At 40.9% G+C, this 19187-nt stretch overlaps 1 protein-coding gene across 1 annotated transcript; it reads left to right on the top strand.

Moving 5' to 3' along the window:
- Positions 1-257: 257 nt before the first annotated feature.
- On the top strand, positions 258-18089 carry LOC133011468 (cohesin subunit SA-1). Its single transcript, XM_061079197.1, has 31 exons — positions 258-286; positions 1244-1340; positions 1632-1856; positions 2662-2758; positions 3072-3148; positions 3502-3706; positions 4447-4598; positions 4802-4999; positions 5405-5503; positions 5981-6060; positions 6776-6883; positions 7268-7364; positions 7649-7751; positions 7912-8015; positions 8677-8769; positions 8999-9091; positions 9632-9832; positions 10273-10340; positions 10420-10507; positions 10853-10933; positions 11606-11698; positions 11837-12005; positions 12324-12457; positions 12869-12970; positions 13387-13520; positions 14015-14137; positions 14637-14815; positions 17019-17214; positions 17379-17474; positions 17621-17717; positions 18039-18089. Exons 1-31 carry the CDS (start codon positions 258-260, stop codon positions 18087-18089), a joined length of 3669 nt encoding a protein of 1222 aa, XP_060935180.1.
- Positions 18090-19187: the final 1098 nt, after the last annotated feature.

The raw sequence follows: 19187 nt of genomic DNA, 5'->3' as shown, positions 1-19187 counted from the left end.
TTTTTGTTCGTGGACGATGTCTGGACTCTGTTTTAACTACTGTAAACTGAGGATGAAACAATGCTAATGCTAGCCGTTAGCTCAGGTGCTAGCTAGCGGTGGTGTAGAGGCTAACATGGAGTTTAGCTAGCATTGAGTTTAGCTAGCATTGAGTTTAGCTAACCCTCTGTCTCTCTGTGTCTGTAGCAGTGCTAACAACATCGGCTAACCAGCAGGTCAGAGTCTTCTCCTAACACCTGGAACGTGTGTCACCAGCAATGGATGCTAGAGAGTCAGTGTGGGACAGGTAAAGTTAGCCAAGCTAAGCTAAGCTAATCGTTTTCTGTGCCTTCTGAATGATGAAGCCTCTCTCTCCAGACTCTTCACTCAGTCAACAAGTAATGCTGAGTTATTGGACATATTAATATGAGTTGGTGTCTTGAGACAGATTTCAAAATTGTGGAACAGGAGTTGAGTTAAATAGACGAAGCCTGAATATGTTATCTCAGTCAATTTAAGCAGTTTACATATATTGACACAGACTTGGCAGCATTTATATGTCTGTAGCAGGCGTAACTAGCTAGAAGAACTAAGGGTGTTCAGAATTAATACCCAAGTTACTATTTGAATAGGATAATACAACTTTCTTATTCAGACACACTGCAAGAGATCTTTATTGTCACAGACAGCACAAGTACAATCACATTTTCTGAAGAGCAGGCACGTAGATGCCTAATTGGTAAAATGTACAACTAAGACTTAAATAAATCTATGGAATTGATTCTAAAAGGTTAGACTCGGAATTCACAGTAGAAATAGCGTGTGTGTGTACACACAAGGAATTAAAATGAATAAGTCATGAATTAAAGATAAAGAGACAATAAATACTTAAATGTGACAAATTAATTAAAGTGGCACTAGATAAACAGATATTGCACAGTTAAAATTGAATAAATATTGCACTTGAGAATGATGGATAAATATGAATATATTAAAATAAGCAGAGCAGACACTGATAAGTTAATTGTAGTGTAGTGGTGGTGCTGTTTATAAGCGCTATGTGGTTTATATATTTTGTAGGTTTATTAATCTGAGGGAATTCAGTAGTTCCTGAACAACTCCAATGTAAAACATTACAATCCATACCTCTATGTGCTCCTGTCCAGGCCCCCAACTTGGTTAAGTAATCTTGTTAGTTTCAGTAAAATTCAGATTTGTTGATTCTGGGATTTGTCTTGATTCAGTCTTCTTCCTTGTCTGTTAGTCTTGATGAGCTGGAGGATTTCTCAGACTCTGGCAGTGATTATGAGACCACAATAAAAACCACCAAGAGGAGAAAACTAGCAGTGCCTGGACCTCAGGTGAAGTATTTATACAAGTGTTTTTAATCGCCATCAGAATATTAAATGCTTATTTAAACATGTCTGAAAATGCTTTAGATGAATCACCTGGAAGTAGACCAGAATAGTTTCATATTTTGTCTACCATCTCTCAGTTCTGGCAAACAAGGCTTAACTGACATCATGCAACACTGAGGTCAATGTTTGAAGCCTCCACCATATCATGCTTTATTTACCACTAATTCAGTTGACTGCATCATTTCACTCTAAATCTCATGCTGAGCTGCCCCTCCATCTCTCTTTCATCTCAAGCCACCCAAGAGACCAAGGCGTAAACCTGCATTGAGGGTGACGTCCAGCCCCCATAATAGCCCCCTCCCCGCTCCGGTGGACCCCTCCCTGCAGCAGCAGCAGAAGTCCCATGGGTCATCCAGGCAGGTCTCTCCAAGACGTGCGATAGTAGTGAATGAGAGAATCCCGGGCATCAGTGCAGAGGACATATACGATGCAGTCTGCTCGGGAAAGAGTGCTATGGTGGTGAGCAAGCCCTTAGCTGAACATGAAGGGAAGGGGAAATGGTTTGTAGAGATAAATGCATCGAAGGAAGGAGGTAGTTGTAGTGAAAGGAGACACACGCCTCTGTAGAGCTGACGGTGAGAGAGATTATCATGTGCTGTCAGTGGCTGACTGATGTGACCCTATAGAATTGCCTTTGATACGCAAACTGGAAGGAGTCCTCCCATTGGGTAGAGTAGTCAATGATTGACGGCACGCGTCCATCCCAACTATTGTTGTCCTGTGCCCCGGTCTCTTCTGGGTAAAGATTAGGAAAGTGGGCCCATCCTACAAAAGACAGACAAAGTGTGGTGATCAGTGTAGAGAAGCATCACATGCAGGTGGGGATTTTGGCTCAAGACCTATTCTCATACAGCACATCCAGCAAATTTAATCTGCTTTACAAAGGTTTAACGGTTTTTGACTATATTTCACTCGGTACTTCTTTTATATTGCATTTACTGCATTCCTAATCTACACCATTATTATATACCCAACAGATGCTCTGTAGGAGTCTTTGTATTTATAATGGAGCTACGGTTGACAAAGTGATTATGCAAAAGCGTAGGTGATTAAAACCAGAGGGCCAGAAAATACATGGGCAAGATAGAGATGGGGGAATACAGAAATACACACGTTAAAAAAATAAAATATAAAAGACTAATGATAGAAATGTTATTTCTGAACTCCATAATATTATTCAAATGACATTTTGGTATTATAACCATCTGCTGTTTGATCTGAGAGGAGCATTGTCATTGTCTGTTGTCTCCCTGTCCATCTTAAGACGGTGGTGGACGAATGGCTGGACAGCTACAAGAGAAGCCGAGAGGTGGGGCTGCTGGTGCTCATCAACTTCATTGTTCGGTCCTGTGGATGCAAAGGTCAGAGGTCAAGAGGGAAGCCAGTAGCTGGGAAGTGGGGGGTGCGGGTCAGAGTTCAACAGATTATCTTTCAGGCAATGATCAGCAGTCAACTATTGATCCTCCGGTATGCTAACGATTCAGTGTTGAGTTGCTGTGCTACTTCTCTGTCTATTGACAACACAGTTTATCAATATTTTGTCTGAGTGGAATTAAAATGTGAATAAAATCAAACTGTGTAATTACAAGAAGAAGAACCAAGATTATTGCACGAGCACGCTTATGTATAAATCCTTTGGATTTCAGTGTGTTAACCTTTAACCGTTTTGTCCAGGTGTGGTTAGTAGAGAGATGCTTGACAGCATGCAGAATGCTGAGATCATCAGTTCTCTAACTAAAGAGTTCAATGAGGTGAGAAAAGAAAAACACAAGTTTAGAATTAGACCCTTAAAGTTAAGATAATCTTTATAGATCAAGTTTGAAGTCTCAGAGTCTTTGTTATCCCTTCTCACTGCGAATAATCCTGCTGGAATTAACTGAGCAAGTCAAATGACCTCAAAATCCCAGGACATTATGATTGGGAGGATGCAGCACAGCGTGATGGAACACGCTAATTAAGATCTAATGCTGATAAATGGACTTATTAATGAGTTAATCACTCTGTTTTGCCACTGACACAATTGCTATTAGCAAACCACTAGTTTCTACCTCAAAATAGTCTGAGACGCTTCCTGTTTCTTTTGTTTGCTGTCTTCCTCCTGCAGGATTCAGTGAACTATCCTCTGTGCACCCCCGGCCCCCAGCTGAAGCGTTTCAAAGCCGGCCTGTGCGAGTTTGTTAGGGTTCTGGTTCGCTCTTGTCGAAATAGCCTCATTTATGATGAGTACCTCTTCCCCTCCTTGTTGGCTCTGCTCACGGGCTTGTCTGACTCCCAGGTCCGAGCCTTCAGACACACCAGCACCCTCCTTGGTAAGCACATGGATACCGTACAGGTGTATATTAAAGAAAGTACATCGATTTCACAAGGAAGTTTTGTTCATAGCATTGAGGTGTTGTTATAGTAGATTAAAGATGCCGTTCCCCTTTGTAGACCCATCACTAATGTCACTTGCTTTTGATAATGAAGGAAACCTGCACTCCATGTCTGTGATACCAGAGGTTTTTCTTTCTTTCCTCTTTTCTGGGAGACGGAATAATTTGCTCCATTCAGCTGACATCTGTATTAGTCGTGAGACAGGTTCCTTTGTTTTTTTCAACATGTACTCCGCATGTACAGATTTCCTTTGTTGTGTCTCTTTGTTTTCTTTGGCACACGCTGCCTAAGGTTGTCATTTCTTCTTTTCTTACAACCAAACCACAAAAAAGAAATTCAACAGCTTATTTATAATGTGAGTAGAACTGTAGAAATCATTAGCAATTAAAAGTCTTTAGTCTTGAAAGGGCGCAATTAAAGTAACTAAGACATCACTCAAATTAAGTTTTCTATGGTGCATTTTGTGCCTGAACCTGTGCAACAAATTTTTTCATCAAAATATTAAATCTGTTGAAAACCTGAATGAACATTAGTGAAAAGTGTCATTTAAAAGAGGCATAGATCGTGTTTTTCTTGTTAAAGATTAATTTAGTTAGTTTTTTTGGTACCAGTAAGTGGGTGTGTTATGTGGATATATTATCTCAATTGACCTTGTCAACCTCTATTTTGTATTGAGCAATGAAGCTGATGACCGGGCTGGTGGAAGTAGCTGTGATCGTGTCTGTTCAGCTGCAGACCACCCAGCGGCAACACAACATGGAGAACAGCAAGAGTCAGGATAACAGAGCTTCTGACAGACTGGAGGAGCTGGAGGCCACCCTCAGTGAGGTGACACATACACACACCACACACATTAGCATGACTGCGGCCATTTTTTCATAAACATGCAGGTCACAACATGAAAGCGGGGAAGTGACATCTAACCTGTGAGGGAATTCAGAGTTGTTTTTTTTTGTTTGCTTTCATGGGAAATGATACAAAGAACAATGCAGAGAACCGGTGCCTTTTATTTTTATATTTATGTGCCCCAGCTGCAGGAGAAAAGAGAGGAGCTCTCCTCCATGATGAACGCTACCTTCCGGGGCGTGTTTGTGCATCGGTACCGGGACCGGCTGACCGACATACGGGTGTTGTGCATTGAGGACTTGGGCATGTGGCTGAAAATAGATCCTGAAGACTTCCTGAATGATGGATGCCTCAAATACCTGGGGTGGACCCTGCATGATAAGGTTGAAAACACAAAGGACTAGACAGTTGAAAATACATTAGAAAGTAAAGTGTTAAATGTAACTGTCATTCATTTATTTAGCTGGTCTGGCCATGTCTGACAACACAATTTATCACAGAGGTAGCACCAGTCTGTCTGCAGCTTTCTCCAGACCAGTGATGAGGACTCCAGAGCACAGGGAGCTGGCCAATTCAGATTGAACCACTTCTTTTTTTTATTTTCATTTTCAGGCTTCTACAGCCTGTTGTACCAAACACAGTTGTAAGAATATCTGCAGACAGAAGCCAGAAAGATCACATACCCACACTTGCACAAAGATAAATCTTCACTATGAACAGACTTGGGAATTAGTCTGTACGCAGGTTAGAGAAATTGTATTACAATACTCTTTTCTTCATTCCCTTAGCAAAGTCCAGTGCGTCTGCAGTGTGTGCGTGCCCTGCAGGGTCTGTACCAGGAGGAGGAATTCATTGGCCGCCTGGAGCTTTTTACCAGCAGATTTAAAGTAAGGCATCCCTCTGGATTGGACTCAAACCTCATGTAATTCCTCTTTTATTCCTGCTCTTCCCCAGTTCTGTCTGTCTGTCTGTCTCCTGCAGAATCTCTCTTTAATCTATTGTTTCAATTCATTGTATTGTTTCTATTTTGTTGCCTGCCTATGTCTTTTTTTGTTGCTTGGGATATCTTCCTTTGTCCTGGCGGGTGGCTGGCTGTGTTAATTGCTGCCAGTGACTGATGGTTAATAAGCTGTTCTCAAACACAGAAAAAAAAAACCCTGCTAAGCCGTGTGTGCTGCAGCAGATAAATGTTTTTTATGCCACAGCTTAGCGGCTAATCAACGGGTTTGTGTGTGTGCATATATGTCTGTGAGTCTGGGTAAATTTATGCATGTCTGCTCTTTTCTTATTTATGCCTGTTTGTCTGCCTCCATGATCATGCATGTGTCTGGTGTGCCACTGTGTGTGTGTGTGTGTGTGTTTAGGAGAGGATTCTCAGCATGGCTCTGGACAAGGACTCAGACGTGGCAGTGGATGTGGTCAATCTGTTGCTGCTGATCCATCAGTGAGGGGTTTCTCTGTCTCTGGTGGTTTCTCAGTGACACTATCTGCAACGTACACTGCAGGCATTTCATTGTAGCTGACCTGTACCAGTAAAACCTATATTTTACTGTACCAGTAAAACCTATATTTTACTGGTACACTTTGAAGTGCCTTTCGAGCTTCGTTTACTCTGTACCATATTAGCTCATATCCGCAGTGTTGGTTTACTGCTCTGAGGCTTTTGCGTCAAATCCCTGAATGAGAAACTCTTCAGGAGTGTTATTATTATCTGGAATCTATGCTCACACAGCCAAACAAAATTCAATGTAAAAATAATAAAACACCACAAATGTATTCCTCGCTGACTGCAAGTGATTCCAAGTCTTAACTTCTCAACAATAGAAATGAAAGGGTGACTCATAGCTGTGATAACACTCTGTCGTGATTCACGACATGAGTCGTGATCTCTCGCGTCGGCTAACATCTCGAACAATAGACTCAAGTCACATATGAGTTGAACGTTTTTGGGGGTTAATTAACAGGAAAGTGGAGAATTCAGGAACTTTAACTTCTGGTTATTAAATGTCTGTTTTAATCCTATGAAAAATATTTATGTTATTTGCCTGGAAGACATATTTCACTATGGATCACTTTAAAAGATCAAGTAAAAACCTTGTATGTCTAATGTAGCGTCCACTATCTTGACCTGTACCTGTCTGTATGTGTTCACCATGCAGGAGGACAGAAGAGGGCCTGAGAGAGGAGGAGTGTGGCCACATCTATCCTCTTGTTTATGCTTCACACCGAGGCCTGGCGTCTGCAGCCGGCGCCTTCCTCTACAACAAGTACACTTTCATCCTTCCTTTACAGACTAATGAGCAGATTTGTGTGTGTGTGTGTGACTCAAACCAAATTTGACAATTTTTCATTGCTGTTCAGTGATAATGTCGTCAAAACCGAGAACAAGGATTAAAAAGCATGCCATGATTTTGAGGTTGATTAAACATAACGCGTCATAATGACCAAGCATGGATGAATATTAACAAGTTCTGTTAATTGTGTGTAGACAGTTTTTATAATTTCCTCTTCTAATTGAGAATAATGATTAATTAGGCTTGTGTCGTCCATTTTTTCAAACCTGGTCTATCTCATCAATGATAACACATTTATTTGTTTTTGCATATGTGATGTATGTGATAAGTCTGTTCATGTGTGTGTATGTGTGTCAGACTGAAAGGTTTGATTTCCAGTGACAACCAGGAGAAGGAAAGAAGTGACAAGGCAGCCTTCCTACAAATCCTAATCTCCTTCTACACCCAGAGTGAGGTAGCCTGCCTCCACCTCCTCTTTTTCAATCCTCCTCTCGCTCTGTTTTTATGTAGAATCATTTGACACTGTGATTAAAATGTATATATAGATCAATTACGCTAAATAGAATCACGTTAGAATAACTACAAATGCCAGTTATTGTTTTTTCAAGGGATCTAAATTAAATTCACACTTTCCTACAGGTAGTAGAGTTTCAACTGTATTTAATCTATTTTATCATAGGTTCAGAATCAGACTGGTGCTTTACATCTAAAGTAAAGTAACTCATTCACTCTTGTCAGTTTCATGAACATGGAGCGTACCTGGTGGACAGTCTGTGGGCTGTGGCAGGTTCTGAGCTGAGAGACTGGGAGTCGATGACAACGTTCCTGCTGAAGGAGGCTGGTGAGAGGAAGAAAATTAGTCTTTGTACACACAATAAGCCGTATCTGAGTGGTACTCACTGTAATACAACGTATTCATAAAAAAATAAACGTCAAGTCTGCTCCTTTTTGTTGTCTCAAATATAACCCACTCAGTTGTTCTCCTGCCTCTTTATTGTCAGGTCTCACAGATAAGGAGGAGGGAGCTCTCATAGAGCTCATGATTTGTGCCGTCAGACAGGCGGCACAGTCAACCTCACCTGTGGGGAGAGCTCAGGGCAAGAAGGTGCTGACGCAAACGCATGCATAAAGCTCTGTAGTCGTGTGATTCATGGATCAGTGGAACTTGGGGGCGAGAGAAATGTCATCCTTTGTTTATACTATTTGCACTTTCTTAAAAGTCATAGATTTAAAGCAGAAATTTGTGACACTCAAAAGGAAAAGACAAGACACACTGCATCTGTCTGGATCTAGAGTAAATGTGAATATACTTTATATAAATATACTTTAATATATACAGATTGATTCTTCATTATTCCAGTTAATGGATTGAGATCAAATTTAAGATCGTTAGCTGTTAAAAGTACGATCTAATCTGACGTTTTTCTTTCAAGACAAAATGTTGTTTGAAAGACCATTTCTTTGATAGAGTTGTTGATAATTTACATGACCCATCTCACATGGATTTACTAACCAAGTATTCCCAATTATTTAAATAGTGTGTTTATAGATCGAGCTCTTTCAGAGTTTAACAACTTGCATAGTTCTGGGGAAAAAAGACAATTCAGAAGAAAAAAAGGACAGATGCACATAAATACCCTTAAATATTTCAGAATTTAGCAATTTCATGTCTGTGGTCCTGTTACTTCAACATGAGAAATCAACCTCCAATGTCTTTTGTGTTAACTGCTCTTCCTTTACTCTTCACTGAATGTAAATGTGATTAGCACCCGAATATGAAGGATAAGAAGATCCAGGAGCAAGACAGGAGACGCATCACCACACACTTCATCCCTTTACTGCCGCAGCTACTGACCAAGGTACACAATCAAAGTTCACTTGAAGTAGCTGATATTAAAAGTATTTGAATCCATTTCATACAGCACATAAACAATGAGTTGACGGTGCTTAGCAGTTCTTTGAAGTCACCTTAGTACCTCATATTACTTTTACAATGAAGATCACAACTACAATGTGAATATGTACTTACACTTTTTGTAGTACTACTGAGCTTGTTCTCTTTCTCCCTCTGCCCTCACTGACCTGCAGTTCTCTGCCGATGCTGGGAAAGTGAGCCGCCTCCTCAAAGCTCCTCTCTACTTCAAACTGGAGATGTACAACAGTGCTCAGTGGCTGGAGACGGTAGGAGGACTGGGAATGTGAATCACCATCAGGAAGCATTACCTCCTTTTGACACTCTTCTTCTCATACTCCTCTACACACACACTTTATTTTGAAGTATATGGCTAATAAGCTCACCTGTGGCAGATTGCTTCAGTTAGCAGACATGGACAACCAGCAGGGGCATAAATATGATAAAGTCAATACAAACTTTATTCTGTTGAAAATACAAATTCATTTCAAGATATTTTAGATGCAATATCAGTGAGCAGGTGGAACAGCAGTGTCCAGTTTCAATGGAACAAAAAGTGTGCCCCCACATACACTCATCCACCAGCTTCACCTGCACTTACAAATATGAGGTCAGATTCTAAAGGGATTATTTTCTCAATATTAGAGAATTATTATAATGTATTCTCTTCAATAATTATTACAATCAAGTCATAACAGTGACTGCTAGCTGTTTAATTGGCAATCAAAATTGTTGTAATTCATTTTCTACTTTTTCTTTCTTATTTTTCCTCCATCTTCCTTTTTTTCGCTCTCCCGTCGTTCTCTCAGCATCTGGACCTGCTGCTGTCCCAGGTGTGTGGCATCGTGACGAAGCACACAGATGCCACTGTTCTGGAGGCTTGCACCTACCTGGCCTGCGCTCTCTGCTCCGACACGTACACATTCTCCTCCCGTGCCCACCTGGCATTCAGCCAGCTTATGGACCACCTCACTGAGTGCTTCAACATGTACTTAGGTGACCTGCTGCAGGTGGGTGAGCGTGTCAGTGAGGTTCTCAGACCGGAAAAGATGGCACGTATTAAAAATGCATGTGCACATGCTCGTACAGAGATGACATCTGTATTCCAAGCTTCCATCCTGCATTTGCAATATGAACGGTTCATTCTGGGACGTTGCTCACTTAAAAGTCTCTCTATAAATGAGGTGACTTGTCCATAGACGCATTAAGTTAACAGTTTAAAATGAATTTAATGAAACTGGATTGTTTTACAGACCATTACAAGTCAAAAATATATATAAATTGCTCGAAACCTTACAGAAATCAAATTTCTCAACTGTCAGAATGGTTGAATACAACCATGTATCTTTTTGAAAGTGCTTCTTTTTCTTTAACATGTTTCTGTCATAAAATAAATGAATAAAATATAAAGCATCTGTTCTCAAGACTGTGAGTCTGTTTGTGTACTTAGGGATCTGCAGATGACGATGACTTGTACAGTGCCGCCACTGCCTTGAAGAGGATTGCTGCCTTGTGTGGGTAAGTGTGGATTTTTATATAACATTGTGCTCACTGTATTGTTTTATATTTAAGAGTCTTGTCTGTTCTTGTTGTCCAGCGCCAAAGACCCAACAGGCTGGAAGCTGTTTGACCCCTGTGTTGAGCTGCTGAAGAGCAGGCTGGAGTCTGGAGAGCTCGACAAGGAGGTTGATATAAACTCTGATATTAAAGACTTAGCTAGGCTGGTTAAGCCCTGAGATGTTTCAAGGATAAACAAGAATATGATTGTCACCTTCTGAATAATGGAGCTGAAAATGTATTATGTAAATTGTGTTGATTGACCACAATTGTTCTTAACCTTGATCAATGTCACCGGAATTTTGCTCCATGAAAACTTAAGTAAATGTGTTTGATTTATTTGATCCGAACGTTTTTATCCTAAAACAGACTTTCATCTTTTATGATGAGCAGAAACCACACAGGAGAGTTACGTGTGAACACGTTTTTTTTGCATCAAAGCTGAGTTTTAACTTGCGTCTGTATAATTTCAGCTCATGGTGTCGGCTCTGAAGTGTGCAGCCTTTCACCTGATGTGGGCCAAAGTGAATGCAGTCAACTCCAAACCAGCCGAGGTATTCGTCTGCCATGAAAGAGAATACAAGAATTTCCTCCATTCAGTGTTTTTTAAAGCAGTTTGACCTTGTCCCAGTCTTACACACACTCAAGTGGCTCCACGAGTATCAGCCTACCTACATGTGCTAAGCCAACCTGCGTCAGACATCACAGCCGACCCCTGGTGGCCATGTTGGCGGCCTTCCTGTGTGTTTGTGGACTTTTTCTCGTCTGTGTTGTTCAACAGTTCACCAGCTGTGTGGACAGCAGGCAATTAACTTAGCAATCTGTTACTTCAATATTTATTTCCTGCTCATTCACACTTTTTCTTAGAGTTTCTCTCTATGTATCTGTTGTATCTCATTCTTCAATTGAATCATTCCCAACCCTTTGTTCTCTCTTTCAATCACTTTCATTCTCTTTAGTACAAGCCCGTCATTATTACTCATCCAGCCACTTGTGTGTTTTGGACACACACATATCTCCTCCCCGTGATAAGTTCTGTTCTGTTCTCTCGTAACCATAGACGCTGGCGATATGGCTTGATAACATTCATGTGTTCTTAAGAAAGCTAAATTTAGAATTTATAATGCTTGTTGCATCTTGTTTTTGTTCATGTATAAATGTGCACATGAATGAAATGAGATATTTCTCTATCTGTCTTTTTTGTCCCTCTGTTGTCTCTGTTCCAGTCTGAACTGACGCGTCTGAGGAGGGAGGTGCGTTCGTTCTGCAAAGTCTGTCAGACGTGTCTGTCAGTGAACCAGGCGGAGGTCAGAGAACAGGTATTAATGGTCCCACACTACAACATAATTGGGTTTGATTCACTCCTACCGATTTTAAGCTGGTCTGAACTGATTATCTGCTCAGTTGATCCTTAAGCGTGAGAGTTTTATACACACAATCTGAATGTCCATCCACAGGCATTCGAGCTGCTGTGTGACTTGCTAATGTTGTACAGTAAGAGTTCAGTCCGCTCTGAACCCACCCTCCAGTCCCTGGTCCACCTTCCCTCTGACTTGCTGCGCTCTGAGATGGCTGCTTTCCTTCTGGACTACATCTTCACCGACTCTGAAGATTATGAGCTCAACGGTAGGACTGGAGGATGTGATATTTATACGTTTTGTTTTTCCTACTGATTTGAGATTGGTTGTGGAAGGAAATACACTCAACAGTGTGTCAGCCAACATGAATGCCTGCAGACAGTTTTCATGTCTTGAGATGAGAATCGAGCTGTATCTGTTTTTCTCAAAGTACCCTAGCAGCCAAATCCATGTTCAGATTTTTTGCGAATTAACGACTGAAAGTTTGTACTCTGGATCTCCTGTCTAAAATTCTCGAGTTTACTTGGTCTAATAGTGCACCGTCATCTCTCTTCCTCTCGTTTCTCTGACCGCCTCTCCTCTCTAGTCGAGGGTGAGGAGGAGAGGAAGATAGCCCTCCTCCAGAGGAAGCGGAACCAGCTGGGGGGCTACTGTAAGCTGGTCATCTACGGGGTCCTGGACCTCTCTGCTGCCACTGACGTCTTCAAGCACTACAGCAAGGTGGAGATAGAGAATAATGGCATAAAGATATTCATATTTAATACATATACATTATGAGCGCACTCCTATTCCTATTCATTAACTGTCACAAGTGTGCAAAATAATTAAATTCATGATTTCCGAAATATATTACATTAATAGTTGGGTTTGACTGTCATTCTTTGCAGAAATTAAATAGGTTAGGAAACAGTTTGTCAAACAGAAAAATTAATAATGGAGTGGATGTGGAGGAGGGTGAGAGGATCTGTTTTACAACCAGCGAGGTGCTAAGAATGAGTCAGAGGCTGAAAGACGCACGGATGACTGGAATTATTTTTACATTGTTCGATATTGAACCAGTGGTGTTGGCTAAATAGACTGATGATCACAACTCTGTTTCTTTGTTGTTCTCTCTTTTGCGGTTTCCTCCAGTACTTTAAAGACTTCGGTGACATCATTAAAGAGACGATGAGTAGGAGCAAGCTCATCAATCCTGTTCTGAGCGCCCTGACTGTCTGTCTGAGCCTGCAGCAGGTGTGCATGTATTAATGCATTTCAAACAATCGGAATAATATCAATAATTACACTGTCAGGGATGTGTAAAAGCAAGTAACTTAAAGAACACATGACTGAGTATTTGAAAATGTATTAAGATTGTCACTGCCCCAGAGGTTCATGTGCATCCTTACAATTTACATTTACTATATGATTATCATAGTTATTGTGAGAAGCAGGTGACCAAAGAATCTCCGTCATCTATTTACACCTTCTGTAATATTCCGTTGAGTGTTTCATGAAGCCGACTTCTGGTATTTGCTTGACCGAGCCAATCAAAAACTGTGTTTGCATTGCTTGGAGCCGATTTCTTTCCTTGTCCAAACATGTGTGTCTGTCCGTGCATATCCATAGAACTGTTTAAATAACACAAAGTCATGTTTGTCTTTATTCAGCTGTTCTCAGAAATGCTTACGGAGGAGCACAGCAGGCGGGATCTCAATGAGATTAGAGACTTGGGCAAGAGGCTCGCCATGAGCTTTGGCATCGATCTCCAGCGTGTCCGCAAACCACTGGTGGCCCTGCACATGTCAGTGAAACACATGTCAATGACAAACGCACACAGGCCTCCTCCAACACACATTTCCACTTGATTCAATTCAGCTCAATTTTATCTGTATAGTGCCAAATCATAGTGTACATTTTCTCAATGCACTTTACATTGAAGGTATAGGAAACCCAACATTTCCCATAATGAGCAGCTCTGACGACTGTGTAGAGAAAAAACTCCCTCATTAACTGAGGTGAGCAGAGAAGAATGGGGAGGAGAGAAGAGAGAGATAGGGGGGATGGGGAGAGAGGCCAGTTGTGTACCATCAGGTTTCAGCTCTGACAGACTAGCTGTCATAATGAAAACAATAAGAGTGATAATTATGAATGTAAAGATGTTGTTAATGACAACTTTGATATCTTCATGAATCGCCACACACCCCACAGGCTTAAAATCAAACTGTCTTACACTATAGTTGCTCACTCTTTGTTATAAATGTGTTTTTGAGTTCTTTGTGTCGGGTTTACTCTCAGGGATGGAATACGCTTTGCGTTTCGGGATCCGCAGGAGGGAGAGGAGCCGCTCCGGAACGTGGCCTTCCTGGAAATCCTCAGCGAGTTCAGTTTTAAGCTGCTGCAAAAGGACCGAGCCCAGATGTAAGGAACATGTTTACTGTTTTAGTGGAAGGTTGATTTGCAGAATCAGCTGCAAGATTTCTCTGCTATTATCAGTAGAAGTAGTGCATTCTAGAATCACAGCAAAGAAACTATTTTCTATCGGGGGGATGATTATTTTTTTATTTAAGATACTTGTAAAAAATCTGTCTTTTGCAATAACAGCACAAAAGGTCTGTATACAGATACACAGTTAAAGAAATGTAGTCAATACTGCAGTTTATTATCAGAGGAGCAGAAATGGGATTAAAGCATTCTTAACTGTGGGCTAAAGCTTATAAATAAACAATTAGAATAAGCTTTTTGTGATAAAAACAATTAATTTTGATCGATGAGGCTTTTGTGTTTGTGTTAATAGTCTAACTGTATCTGAAATGATCCGCTATAATTTACAGAAACCTTAAAAACTGAACCATTATACATCCAGGTTTGTATTTTTCTTTGTCCTCATCTCTCCTGTCACCGCCTCGTCTCCTCCCAGGGCTGCATCGCTGAAAGCAGAGTGTCCCAGTGCTGCCATCTCCTGGCCGCCGGTCAGAATGTATCAGCAGTCCTTGGAGACGCGCTTCACCTCCAGACCCAGGAAGCAGCAGGAGGAGGGAGGGGGGGTCTCCTCACATGAGACTCCAGTGGCAAAGCGCAAGAAGACCACTGCTCAAGGTGTGTTGAGTGTCAGGATCAGAGGTGTCAAAAGTATTCGCATTCATTACTCAAGTAGAAGTATAGATACTTGGGTTTAAAAATACTTTTGTAGAAGTTGAAGTATCAACACAAGCTTTTTACTTAAGTAAAAGTGTAAAAGTACTGGTTTCAAAACTACTTAAAGTATAAAAGTAAAAGTAATGTAAGGGAATTTTTTTTTGCATTAAGGACAAACTCTTAAGGGTCTCAAGGGCACTACCCCACCTCCTCCTAAATAAACAGTTTTCCAAAGGCCATTATGACTATCATGTTATATTAAAATGTTATGTTGAAAAATGTGGGATGCACTAGGCTACCCGTTTCAGCTGCATATATGCCTATTGAAAATCATCACATTTTATTACAATGAAAATACATTAAAGTACCATATGTGTACTACTTAGCATTTACATGCGTTTCATGGAGCGGAAGACATGATAACTAGTTGCCAATAAGTATTGTAATAATGCAAAAAGTCAAACTTCAGTGGAATGTTATCAATAACCTTTATTGGAAGAGACCTTGAGACCTTTGGACTCAATCCTGTATTTACAACAACACGACCAATAGGCTTTGTTCAGCCGCAAAAGCAGCAGGTTCTCAAAGTTATTTGAGCCTATGCATGCTCTTCCTGGCCTGAAGATGAGTCCTGCAACACTAAACAGTCTTTCACAGGCTGCTGAGGCAGAGAGTGCAGTATTAAACTTAAGTGATAGCTGGCACACAGCTGGGAAGGACTTCACTACATCTACTGTGTCTCCGGGTAACCCGCTGAACCCCACTCGTGAAAGGGATTGGGGATTGCAATTATTACCCATGAACGAGGAATTCCCAGTAAGCGCGGGTCATATTTATTATCATTTATTAATTTTTTGATGCCGGCCAATTAAAAATGGATGGCGGGCCGCAGTTGGCCAGCGGGCCGTAGTTTGGACACCCCTGATCTAGAGGAAGTAAAAGTCGTACCAAGGTTTCCGTAGGTGAACCTGCGGAAGGATCATTACCGGTACAACCTGATTTGACTCTGGTCGAGCATGGCACCCAAACCCCCCCACAGGTGCTTATGGTCTCGCGCTGCGCCCCAGGGCCAGCGTGTCTCCCGAGGCCGGGGTGTGTGTGTGTGGGTTGGCACGCGAGTGCCCCCCCCCCCTTCGCTTTTTCTGTCTCCTCCACTTTGTCTGAGCCCAGTCCACGACCATGCGGTGCCTCCTTCTCCGCTCTTCTGAACCCCACCTCCGTGCGCCTTTGGTGGCCTGCTCCGACGGACCTGACAGCGAGGCGCGTCAGCGGAGGCGGGTGGATGGCGGATGCTGAGGACGGTGGCTTACGCCGCGCGCAGCTCTGGCTTTGCTCTCCTCCTTTTTCGGAACCCTCCGGTGCGATTGTGTGCCAAAATTAAATCAGAGTAACGAGGCTATTTTAAAAATGTAAGGAGTAGAAAGTACAGATATTTGCGTGAAAATGTAAGGAGTAGAAGTAAAAAGTCGTCTGAAAAATAAATACTCAAGTAAAGTATAGATACCCAAAATTTCTACTTAAGTAAGGTAACGAAGTATTTGTACTTCGTTACTTGACACCTCTGGTCAGGATGCACAGTAATCATGAGCAGAAATACCTGAAGAGGGGCTGAATTATCGGAATTATGTGGGAAATTGTCTTTGATGACTATTTTAAAACTAGGTCAAAGGTGAGGGTCTGCAATGTAATCGTGTTGTTGGAGCTGATGCTGATTTGTGGAGAGGTAGCATTTCTAATCTTCAGCCAATTACTTTTTTGATTTTTTAATACTTTTTTGCTTAATCGTCAAGGAAACTGATAAACTAGAAACTGAAAAAAATAAGATACCAATCATAAGTTTTCCTAACTCCAACGGGACATTTCCCTTATTTATTGTTTATTACAAACAGTGCAAATTAAAAAGTGTAAATCCTCCGGTTTTAAAAGCTTTAACAAGCGACTATCTGGTATTTTTACTTGTTTTATGACTTGAATAATGATCACTTACTAAAACAGTGTTTCAGGGTTTTTTTGTTAAGGACATGAATCTATCATTGTCAGTTCTAAAAAGCTTATGAATCCATGACACTGTATCTTATCTATTGTTTAGAATGAGTTTGTAAAATCCACACAATGAAGTAAATGTCCTAGTTAATCATGGTTCATTGTATGTTCTGTCCTCCAGGTTCAGTTTCCAGCGACACCAGAGGGTCGTGGTTGGAAAGCAGCAGCCTCCACAGTAGCCTTCCCACCCCGGCCCTCACCTCCACCGTCCAGAGGCAGCCCCCCAAGCCACTGGCCTCCAGAAAACCCACAGCAGCAGAGTCTGATATCAGCAGCGGCTTGAATGAGCTGGATTCTGAGGATGAGTTCTCCTCAGGGTAAGTTTAGCTCCAACACATCTGCAGTTTCTGCCATCTCTAATTCAGAGGAGGGAGATCACAGCCAGTCACCTGTAGAGTGTCAGATTTTCTGTTAAAATAAAGTTCATTTTAACCTTTTATTACTTTAATGCTGGAAATATTCACCTGCTGCTGTTCTCCAGGCCCGCAATGAGAAAGGTGAAGCCCTCCAAACGACGGCCGCTTCACTCCACCATGACCAGTTTGTATCAGCAAGACCTGACCTCCAACCTCACCCTGTAAGACTGATCTGAGGGCAGAATACAAACTGCCTCATCCCAGAATGTTTTCTTTCGTATTTATAAAATGTGATTATTTCTTTTGCGTCATAATAGCTGCTATCAGCCAGTGAAACTTAGATGAAACTGTCCTGCGTGATCCACAGGTTGTCTCTGATTGAGGATGTTGAGGATGAAGAGCCAGAGGAAGAGGAGGACGAGATAGAGGATTATGACTCTGACCTTGAAACCGGATACACACTGGTAAAAAAAACATCTTGGTGCATATTGTTCAGGCTATTTAACAACAAATTATAATTTATATCAGACAGAATGTATTAACTGTTTCAGTCTGCTTTAAATCTTGTATATTACTTAATATAATTGTGAAAGTATTGCCTTGATATACAGCTTTGATTGCATTTTGTGTTTACAAAGAATCTGGTATCAGTTTAATTAGCAGCTTGTAAATACCCTGAATGTGCCACAGAAATCAATAAATGCCAGTAAAAACACATTATACTTGTGATGTGTGGAGCTGATAAAGACTTATTATGTTTTACTCATCCTGTTATTTGCTTGCAGCCGTCCTCACGTCACACTCCAGCCAGCCTCATCGATGAGCTCTTCGACTGAGGCCACAGAAACCTGGATCCTCTGGGGAGCAACTGTTCTGTTGGATGAATTCACCTCATCAACGTTGCTGTGTTTTCAATACATTCAAGTCTGTTTAGTATTAACTACTTAAGTCTCATACTGAGTTCATCTGTCACATAAGTTTGAAGTCATTGATTTTGTGAGTGGTGGGAAAAAAGAGAAAGATGATTCTAAAGTTTGGAGACAAAGGCTGAAATAATTAATTGTCTAAATATTAATGTTTTGAATACACAGAGAAGCAGTTCCGGCTTTTTAAGTACCAGAAACTTGCCAAATGGTTAAATAAATAATTTTGTTAGATCACTGTTTTCTGGCATCAGGCTGAAAGTCTCCTGTGTTCCACATTATGAATTCAGGTTCATGACATCTTGCACTTCTGTTGATGGCACCTTAAGTTCTTGAGATTTGTTAATTTATAGTTTATTAAAAGATGATGAATTAAGCGTGGTTATTTTTTTTGTGTGTGTTTTTACTTGATTTACATTATATTTTGCTGATAAACCCAGAAGTAAAAAATATCTGGCCACTTCTTTAGCTGTCACCACCACATTTAAATGTTATCAGAGGAAACACTGAGGTGATGATACAGAAGCATTTGATGGAAAGCACTTTTTAATGTATAGTTGATAATAGGGATTGGATTTTACTTAAGTTCAACCAAATCAACATATATAATTTACCTGTAAAATAAAACAATCTTTATTAGACCCACAACAAGGAAGTTTTCCATATAACAGAAATAGACAGTAAATAGAGGTAACAGCAGCAACGGGGATGTAACGATAAATCATTTGTAAAACCATAAATAAGTACACATGCAGTAGTCTATAACAAGGAAATATATAAATATCAATAATATAATGTGAACAAGGATGTATATGAGAGAGACTGAACAGACAAATCTAAATGCACAATTTTAATGAAACCACATGAAACGTCCTGTACACTGAGATTTACAGGAGTCTTGTTTATGTAGATGTCTACTCTGTGTTAATGGCAGTTTATGTAAAAGTAGTGATCAATATGAAATCTTCCTCCTCTGTGGATGAGTCTTTCCTCCTCTGTGGATGAGTCTTT

Source organism: Limanda limanda, chromosome 10 (genome assembly GCF_963576545.1).
Source record: "Limanda limanda chromosome 10, fLimLim1.1, whole genome shotgun sequence".
NCBI classification, from domain to species: Eukaryota; Metazoa; Chordata; class Actinopteri; order Pleuronectiformes; family Pleuronectidae; genus Limanda; species Limanda limanda.
Note: the sequence above shows the minus strand (reverse complement) of the source record. Positions and strands in the feature narration are given on the sequence as shown.

Bases quoted from the DNA above. Each gene is read 5' to 3' on its own strand.
- LOC133011468 (XM_061079197.1), top strand. From the start codon at position 258: ATGGATGCTAGAGAGTCAGTGTGGGACAG. The intron at 10,508-10,852 runs GTTGATATAAAC...GTATAATTTCAG, and splicing joins CTGGAGAGCTCGACAAGGAG to CTCATGGTGTCGGCTCTGAA. The intron at 12,971-13,386 runs GTGTGCATGTAT...GTCTTTATTCAG, and splicing joins TCTGTCTGAGCCTGCAGCAG to CTGTTCTCAGAAATGCTTAC.